Genomic DNA, 10,510 nt, shown 5'->3' with positions numbered 1-10,510 from the left:
TTGAACAAACTGAAAGAGTCCAAAGCACACGAGATTGCAAAAGCTATAAACGCCAACTGATAATGTTAAAATATTTGAAGCTGATCGAACACTTGCGAAGACAAAGTATACAGTACGTTGCAAACGATAACAACGGGTTAATATATCGTCTGATAACAAACAGACAGAAGTTATTGGTAATTGGTTTTTTGAGCACAAGTCCTGATGGTGTGCCGAACGAACGGTTAAATTTGGCAGGAGAAGACTGTGAAGAGTCTAAAATGCTAAAGTCGCATACAAATGCTCTGTATAGGTACGAGAGTGAAATTTTCGGGCATTTTTGCACCTCAGCCCCAACCATGATGGGGCTAAGATCTGGCGTCGACTCTCACGCACCCCCCACCGCCAAACCCTGCATCAGCTCCTGCTGCATTAGGCGTTTATTTTTTTTTAGTGTAAAACGGATACGTCGTACAATAACATTATTAATGAAATTCAAATTTCAAATTCAAATAAACATTATTTTCCTTATTTTACATAACATAATCAGATAATAATAGTATTATTAATATCATTAAAATATAATTAATAATAATAATTAAATAATCAATAGGCCTAGTTTAACTCTCGCCTAGGCATGTCTATACTTTGTAGAAGTAGACCTCTGTCTAGTACTTGAGACCTAGTTTACTCCTAACATCTGTAGTGTACACTATACTGTTCATTTTTTATTTGCCTAGCCTAGCCTATCCAATTATTATATAGGTCTAAGCTATAAGTACAAGAATAGATATACCTAGAATGATTAATAAATACCTAATAAGGTCTAACTCGCTATTGTAGCCTATACCTAACATTGTAACACTCTACACAATTTTTTAAACACAACACCGATACGCGGCGCCCTACTCCACTGGCCTCCCATCATGCAAGTCGGTTGATTACACCATAGACCTATTAATAGGTCCATGATTACACGATTTTGGGCTAGCTGCTTGGTTCTTAATCTACCTATATTCTTTGGTGGTATTTGAGTCCCTTCATTCAGAAAGTGGGCGGAACTAAGGAAACAAGAATACAATTGGTTCGTAGCGCCAATTGTAGCGCCAAAGGGATTGTTTTGAGTGACTAACTGCATGGTTTATAGCTGTATAGCAGTAATAAATAATAAGAAAGAGTCAAGGCTATACTGAAATCATAAGATTAGGCAGATCATACAGAATTCGGTGAGTAGAATTACCTTCTGAAATACTGTATAAAGCCTGTTTTCCCAGGTTTATTATGTCCCCCTGTAGCGGAAATCAGACAATCAATAATTGTGTGGTTTCTTTCGCAAGGCTTTTGTAGATAATGAACTTTTTGAATTTTTTATTCTAAAAGGGAATTTAAATTGTTTATCTGTTTATTATTTTAACAGTTGCTGTACATTACTTGCTTTAATATGTTTGTAAAATCGATATTTTAAACGTACCCCGTTTCAAAAGTGTGGATAAACAATTTGTTATTATTATTAGTCCTGCAAAGCTCAGTCAGCTAAACTGGTGCTGGTACTGTGTGCTTTACTATGAACATTCTGTTAGAGTTTTGTTTATGGTTCAGTTTCATTGCAAGTTCCAATTGGCGCATCGTCTTACGGAAATACGTTGTTGATCTCGTGATGTGGCCTGTACAGTGACGCATCGTAAAATGTGTACTTACAATTACCAAAAAAGGGCCAACTGGAAATGTTATGTCTCCAAAATATATTGTGTGTTTTAAACCATAAGGATTAATCTAAAACCATTAGTGTATTTTTTTTTTTAATTCTAGAATCACTAATTTTCAATAGTATTCCTCAGCTTATCAAGATATTTCCCATATCTCAACGTTATCATCCAAAGTAAAGTAATCAAATAAAACAGGTAAACATAAACTTTTGTTTGTTTTTTTTATTTGGTATCGTAAATAAGCAATGGTAATAAAAATAAGTTGGAAATGTAAAATATATATTTAAACAACTGTATAGCCGTGTTAGTCTAAACAATAATTGCGGGTATAAATAGGCAGCACTCTGAGACTACTGAGTTGTTTACTCAGTACGAACTCCCTCCGGCAGTCGATACTTATTAATGTAACTGACATCGGCTGCCAGTGAAGGCTCGTGCTTAATAAAGACTTAAAGCCACTTTCAGAATGCTGCCTCTTTATACCTGTTGTTATTTAAGCATTAATTACAATTGCTTAGACCTTTACTAATTCACTAATTACATTAAATTTAAATTTACATTTGATACAGAAAATGTGGACCTGTAACAACAACAACAACAACAACACCAACGGTTCCTTTTCTGAGATTAGTGAGGAAACCGATACTATTTTGTTAGTGTGTGCTTTTTTGCTCTCAACGATTGGCATTTCTGCAAATCTGACGGTTATTATTGTTTTTATCAACTGCAAAATTCATCGCAGATCCTTTACGTATCTTCTGGTTTTTCAACAGTCTTTGATCGATATGATAGTAAATTGCTGCTATTTAATATTCTTTTGTGTTTACCGAATTGTATCTGAAAAAAGTGACGACATTTACTGTAAGTCTTGTACGTTGTTATTGTTCTTTTTATCTGCATCGACGCTAAATCTTGTCTTCATTGCTGTAGAGAGGTACATCGCAGTAGTTCATCCGTTTAAGTACTGGATGAGAGGTGACAACACAAGAAGCATGTTACCGCAGTTGTGTATTCCATTCATCGCTGCGTTTCTAATAACATTTCAATATTTCTTCATACTAGAGCCGGACTCTCTACATCCCATAAAATGTACCTTTTGTTACAAAAACGTAGTCTTTCAGATCTTGTCAGGCATCATTTTATTGCTGGCAAATATGCTATGCCCAATTTGCACAATGATATTTTGTTACCACCGCGTTTACTTTACACTGATGAAACAATCTAAAATTCGAGCAGAATTAACTACGGCAAGTTATATTGTAGCGGATAGTGAGATGAACATTTCGTCAACAAAATCCAATCAGATGGATAAGGCACAAAAAAACTTTATCATTACTATGTCAATCAACACACTGGTCTACGTAATTTGTATTTTTCCATTGCCATTGCTGTATCTGGTTTATACGATTTGTGATTGCTTTGACTTTAGTAATCACATCTCAAGTGAAATTGTCATAATTATTATCGTATCCAACACGGTAGTTAATCCGTTTGTTTACGCCTTCAAATTCAATGATTATAAAGATGGATTATATAAGACATTTTGTCGTCAATTTGACAGAACATCATCACCACCAACATCCTCGGCATTAACATAATAAAACATAATTATCATCATCTTCCTATGCTCACACAGTGTTATTCAACATAATTTAAATTAAACGTTATAACACAACCATCTTTACTTCACTTATACTTTCACTATTAGTATTATCATAATTATCACTGTCGTTATCAACGGTATCAGTATCACCATCACACTTACCGCAATGATAACATTAAAGTTATGCTTCTTAGAAATAATCATTCTAGTTATAATGAACACATTGAGCATGGTTGGTAACACAACATCTGAATAAGATTGTAAACAACTCTTACATATTAATAGAAATGTTGGATATAAAATCATAATTTTTGGGCAAAAGGGCAGTAGTTTAAGTAAAGCTTTTAGAAATACGCGACGCTGTCACTATCATAATGTTTACATAATAAATCTATGTGATTAGAATTGTATTAAGGGTTATAATATTGAATATTGCTACGTTTATTAACCATTATTTTAGAAAGACCATTGCACATGAAAAACAAGTTGTAAGTAAAAAAAAATTGTGAGCCAATAAGTTGAAACTAGAAGTTAAGATGAAGAATATAATAATAATAAAAAAAACTGGATTATATAGAGTACATGTTAAAATGTTGTAGTAAAATTATGTAGGCCTACACATTCCTTTCGTCACGTGTTTCTTAAAACTTAATTGACTTAATTGTTTTTGGATAACAAGGTCACCTGAAAAAAATAGTTCTATTTTCTCTATGGTTATTGGTTCTGTTATTAAATTATTGTAAATGAAGAACGACAACACATAATTGCGTTGTTATGTGATTATGCAGCATATCCTTAATGATTCTTTCTTACTTGATAACTGTAATATACTGAACCTAATACTTTTTCTCAATTGTTTTTATCCATTTCCAATACAGATTTAACTTTACTCCATTTAAATGCTAGGAGCTTATCGCAAACGAAAGTCGACCAATCATATATTTTGTTAACTACTTTAAAGCATAGATTTTCTGTTACCGGGATAAGTGAAACCCCTTGTGTAAAAGTGATTTAATGAATATAATTTATATTCTATTAATATTGTTAAGCAAATAGAAGGTGGTGTAACTTTTTATCTAAGATAATTTTGATGTCAATATAAGACACGATTTAAACAGAAATGACGATCATATTGAATGATTATTTATTGAAATTAATGTAAATAGGAAACCCACCGTTATTGGAGTCATTTATAGAGCACCTAATAACTCCATAGCTAATTTCAATCGAACGATTGATGAGTTATTGTCTAAAATTAATTTTGAAAAGAAAATATGTCACATTATTGGTGATCTTAATATCAACCTTTTTAAAATTGATGCCAACACACCTACAAATGTATTTTTAGAAATTTTTCAGACTCATATTATCCTTTAACTTATAAACCGACTTGTATAACTGATTGATCATTCATCTTTAATTGATCAAATTTTTACTAATCTAGTTCTACCTAACATTACTTCGGTCATATTAACTTCGGACCATTTGTCTATTTTTCAAATTATACAGAATAGTAATTAAAAAGATAATCAGTCTGGTCATTAATATATTTTTAAAATCGAAAACGAAGGAGCTTTTATCTCTGATATGCAGGAAGCAGATTGGTCTGATATTCTTTTAGAACAGCATATGCAATATTTTATTTAATTTTTACTCGTAATTATTATAGTGACTTAAATAAAATAAAGGTAAAAGTAAACAGCATTAAACAGCCATGGATTGCATCTGCCATTCTTAAATCTAGCCATAGAAAACATCTTCTTTAAAAAAGTGTATTGCTAAACTATGTACTGTGAACAAAAAATATGCTCTAGCTATCGCAACATTTTTGTCAACATCTGTAGAATTCAAAAAGAATTATTTCCATAATAAATTTGCTGAGGGTAAAAATAACATCAAACGTACCTGAAATGTAATTAACTCGGTTATTTTCCCCAACGTACGTACCCATTATTCTATTCTAAATAATATGTTCCATGAAGATATAAAGATTTTTGGTACACAAAACATTTGTGACTACTTAAATAACTATTTTATTAATATAGGTCAAAATATTTCAAAAAATTTTCCCCTTGATAACATTCCTATGGATTATATAATAAATTATTCTACAAATTATTTTTTTAATTCCCCGGTTGTTGATCAAGAAGTTTTAAATATTATAAATAGTCTTAAATTATCAAATAGCATCATCACGATCGCATACTTTAAAAAATAGTTAAGCTGTAAATATTTGTGTAAAATTTTATATGCACACATTTAACCCACATTTTTAATTTATCTTTTTCACAAGGAATTGTCCCAGATCATAAGAAAATTGCTAAAGTTTTACCGATCTTAAAAAGCTAACATTTCAAACTACAGACCAATTTCTATCCTCCCAAAAATATGCATAGGCCTAATCGGCTCTATAATTTTCTTGAAAACTTTAACCTATTAACACAATCTCAGTATGGTTTTCGAAAGAAACATAAAAAAAGAACACGCTGTAGGCCTAACTGAATTAGTCAGCAAAATCCTTAAATCATTTGAAAATAAAAAAATTCTCCTTAGTATCTTCCTTGATTTATCGAAAGCATTCGATGTCATTGACCATCAGTTACTACATATATAATTAGGTTTAAGTCATGCATAACATGAAACAATACACAATTATTCAAAATTTTAAGTCAGATTGTGAAATTATTCAAAATGGGGTTCCTCAAGGGTGAGTACTTGGACCATTATTATTTCTCATTTTTGTTAAAGATTTACACATTGCTTGCAACAAAATTAACATTATGTCCTTCGCTGATGGCACCATTCTATACTACTCCGACTCTAACATCATGAATCTATTTAGTACTCAATATATTATAAACTTGTAGAAGTAGCAAACTGGTTTAAGGCTAACAAGTTAACCATAAATTTTAATAACCAATTATATTTTGTTTAGATCATGTACATGTGATCTTCGTAATGCTATAATTAATATTGATGATAATATTATTGAGAATAAGCCTATTACATTATTTCTTGGTGTTGATATAAATGAAAATTTATGTTGGAAACCTCATTTAAAGTCTGTTCATCATAAAATTTCAAATACTACTGGTAAATTAAATAAAGCTAAATTTATTTTTCCTTGTAATACTTTATTTAAATTATATAAATTCTATCATTTTACCTCATTTGTTAAATTGTAATGTTATTTGGGAATCTAACTATCCAAGTACTATCAATGAATTAATATATAACCCAAAAAAGAATCGTAAGACTAATGACAAATTCTCATTATTTAGCATCATCTGGAACTTATTTAAAACTCTTATTTTTTGGAATATTTTGGATCTTAATAAATGTCGTAATTTATGTCTTATGCATAAATACTTGGATAATCAACTGTCACCCACAATTAGCAACATTTTTTCTTCTTGTAACCCTCCCAAAACATATTATACAAGAAATCTTATTATTCCATATTGCAGACTTTTTTTTTTCTCTAAACCACCAAGGTCCTTTTTGTTGGAATAACTTCCCAATTACACCGTATTAAAGAAATAAAAAAAATCCTTCATTTTAAGAAAGAGTTGAAGACGTATTATTTGTCCAAATATTGGTAATTTGATTCAGTCTGCTATTTCTTCTTTTGAGTACTCTCTCCCTTTGTATTTTTTTAGGTCAACCAAGACAAGCTCGGCTCGACTTCTAGGTTGGTCCTCATCAAATGCCTTGTTTTATATGTATATTTTGGCCATGATGAAATAAATGTTTTGATGATGATTTGAGTAAAGACTTATTGATCCCGACTAGGTTAGAAAAACTTTATTCTACTGGAATAGAACATTGAGTTTTGAGAATAATGTTGCTTCCATTAGATTTGTTTACATTAATTTGGAGGCGGGTGGTGAGGGGGGCATTTATTTGAGAAAAAAAATAAACGCCTCGTGCGTCTATTTTTTTTTTCTATATGATACTCTAGAGGGGTGTTTATTCGAGGTGGGCGTTTATTCGAATAAATACGGTATTATTTTATTAATAATAATAAAAAAGCCAAAAATGGAAATATTTATGTGTTTATCAGTTTAAGGTACTTTAATAAAATACAAAAACACCCAAACGGCTACAAGATTGTTTTGTCCGTACAGAATGACTTTATTGAAAGCCTTGGTATAAAACAAATATTCAAAAGGGTATAATTCTTGCTTACACTAAAGTTTGACTTGTTTTAGGCCTACATGACTGAATCATTTCAAACAGAAATGTTAAATTAAATATTTTTTTGAATGCTTGAAACATTTACTGGTATCAAGTATGGAGATACTAACATATAGGTCTTTCCATTTTTGGCTTTTTTTTGTCTAGTCATGCATGATCAACAGATACAAAAATAAACTAAATAAAAAAAACATTTGATCCTAATAAAATATCATGCTGATACAACCCTTAATTTCTCATTCATTTCAACTGAGTCAATCATGATTGTTGAGGTTTGTTATACAAACAATGTTTTCACCCCGTGCCTCTGAATGTAACAAACCGGTACTGCTTTAAGTTTTCATTTCATATCGATTAATTTCATTTCATTTAACTCAGTCATAATCGTTGAGTGCTTTATCAAATTTGACTTTATTATTATTATTAAAATATTTCGTGAGATATCGTAATAACAACTATTCCTTACAATGGAGGAAATATATTAATTAATGCTAGGCCTAGTAATATTGTCATTAAAAATAATAATGATAGGCCTACAATGATAATATAAATATCCCAAGACTAACAAACTAAATACATTTCAGTGTTTTATACAAAGTTGTTTCGTTTTGTTACTATAAAATGGAATCACATAATTGGGTTGAAACTCATACGAGGCTATAGAGTATACCTTACTAAATCATAATTATAATTACTTTACATGGTTTAAGTTACATAACTGTGAAATCTTGCCTTTAGTAATATTAAATGTGAGATCTTGCCTTTAGTCATATTAAATGTTGTAAACATTGTTGTAAACCGAGTGAAATCATATTGATGTACGTCAAAGACTATACTATCACCTCATTTATCACGTTAAATCTAGGCCAATAGACCTCCATTGTTTTGCTTATTTTAAATACTTTAATAAGCTTTCAATTCATGTTTTCAGGCAGTCGAATGGGTGTAGAAGCATACAATTTGAGATCGTATGCTGCTTAGACTATACTAATAAATCATTTTGTTTTAATGAGTGGCAGTATTTGGCACAAACCTTTGTCATGTAATTAAACTTACGACCGTACTTTGCTGTGGTTATGTAGCTCAGCTTCTATAACTAAAATAACAGGCATGTTTATTAGCGAGATATAGATACACTATAATAATAGTCATAATCATAATTTTATTTAGGTCTATCTCATGTGATGATCATTCGGCTAGATTCTAGACCGACATTAATGTCAGGTGCAAGGTGATTTAGTCATTATAGGATAAGATTTGCTTCTTCCAACCGAAATAGGAACGAACAGAAACATAGCATTAATGTCAATTATAACAGGTTGCGGCGGCCTGCCTTACCGCTTAACCACTCAATTCGCCTATTCATCATTCAACACCATCATTTTATCATTTAACTATATCAAACAATATTTATGCTACCACTTATTATTACCACAATTTCAAATATTTGTTTACTTTAGTGTACTTTATGCCTACACGTGCATATAGTATACTAAACTAATAATATATACCATATCACATACTATATTCTATTTTACTTAATTATAAACTTGACATCTTTTTTTTTAAAAGCATTTTGCTTATTGTGGTGACAATATATCTTACAATATTGATTGGTTTTGCTATTGTTGTTCTTAATTTGTGGAAATAAAGTATGTGGAAAAGTGAAATTGAAATCTTCAAAAAATGTTCGTGTCATATTAACCAATAACTCGAGATTATGTGTATTCATTTTTTTCATCAAATATTATGCCTTTTGATGAAAAAAAAAAACCAAAACAAAACAAAAAACAGAACCACAGCTTCTAATAAACGAAGAACAGTTCCATAATCGTTGTGTCAACGTCATACCGTTAAAAACAGCCGTCTTACACATTCGCTTAGTATCAATAGTCATGCAAGATACAAAGTTTATGCCAGCATTATTATTCTGACTACAGCACAACACAGAGCATTAGTACTACCTCGTAGACAGGATGTTTAGGATGTAATTGGTTATTCTGTTTACAGCATTTACGGGTTCTCTCCATATGTAGTTTGACACGGCCTTCTTTAAACAATGTGATTTTAAAACCAGAGGTAACGGAACTAGGAAGTGCACCTGCATGCGTTATGGAGTGTCGTAGTTGTGTGGGACCTGAATGGTGTGCAGTCGGTTGGTTGTTACAATGCTCGATGACATCGGTGTGCAGCAAAATCAAGATATTCATGCAATATGTATGCAAAATATGTACGATTAAAACCCGGAGTGGGTCGGGTACCGAAATTATCATTGTAAATTTTAAGTACTGCAGTTACTCCAAACGTGTAAGCCAAATTACGGTGATTAGGACTAATTACCGATGATAGGGAGGCAATTCAATTGCCCCAAGTACGATGTTCGTGATCAAATTGGATGCAATTGCCGTTTAATATATACAAGGGACGGAAATAATATTGTACATAACTGTATATGCCTGTAGTAATGCTACGGTGCGTCGTTATTTATTTCTTACGATCATTTAAACTACTGTGGTGTATTTGCAGAATTTTGCACTTTTGCAGCACATTAAGAGCATTGTCTGTAAAAATCAAAGAAATTTCAAAAATAGTGGCAGACTCAAAAAATGGATTTCTTTCAAATTTTGCACATGGCTATACCTTTGTTAAGAGAAATCAAATATGAAGTTTTATTCACTTTGTGCGTATATTTCCATGGCAACGGGTAAATTTGAATTTTTTGCAATTTTTGTCATTTTTTGCTGTTTTTAAAAGTTATTTTTAGTAATACTTTGATACAATATTTCTAATATCCTTATGGTTTATTCATAAAAAATAATGAGTGTGTGTATAAGGTCAATAAATTGGGTATCTGTTGCATATTTTTACATGTTTTTTAGATTTCGTACTTGGGAGATACCTAGTTTTTAAAAAGGGGTGTTTTAATTTTTTTTCAAATTATGAAAAACTTCCAAACTTTAATTGCTCATAAACCTCAATGCCTTTTTAGAACTGATTTTCTACAAATAGGCAGTTCTAATGCTCC

The 10,510-nt window shown here is 31.1% G+C and overlaps 1 protein-coding gene across 3 annotated transcripts; it reads left to right on the top strand.

The window, feature by feature from the left end:
* The first annotated feature begins 962 nt into the window (after positions 1–962).
* LOC117115941 (pyroglutamylated RF-amide peptide receptor-like) lies at positions 963–7,387 on the top strand. 3 transcript variants are annotated; one of them, XM_033259834.1, is made up of 3 exons: positions 963–1,205; positions 1,818–1,880; positions 2,257–7,387. In XM_033259834.1, exon 3 carries the CDS (start codon positions 2,258–2,260, stop codon positions 3,281–3,283), a length of 1,026 nt encoding a protein of 341 aa, XP_033115725.1. In that variant the 5' UTR covers positions 963–1,205; positions 1,818–1,880; position 2,257; the 3' UTR covers positions 3,284–7,387. The 3 variants fall into 3 exon arrangements, with proteins under 3 accessions (XP_033115725.1, XP_033115726.1, XP_033115724.1); XM_033259835.1 differs by having other exon boundaries at positions 1,808–1,880; XM_033259833.1 differs by having other exon boundaries at positions 1,789–1,880.
* The last annotated feature ends 3,123 nt before the right edge of the window (positions 7,388–10,510 follow it).

Source organism: Anneissia japonica, unplaced genomic scaffold (assembly GCF_011630105.1).
Source record: "Anneissia japonica isolate Jap-2015-1 unplaced genomic scaffold, ASM1163010v1 scaffold27830_len515607_cov181, whole genome shotgun sequence".
NCBI lineage: Eukaryota > Metazoa > Echinodermata > Crinoidea > Comatulida > Comatulidae > Anneissia > Anneissia japonica.
Note: the sequence above shows the minus strand (reverse complement) of the source record. Positions and strands in the feature narration are given on the sequence as shown.

Excerpts from the sequence above, each read along its gene's own strand:
- LOC117115941 (XM_033259834.1), top strand. The coding sequence starts at position 2,258 with ATGTGGACCTGTAACAACAACAACAACAACAACACCAACGGTTCCTTT.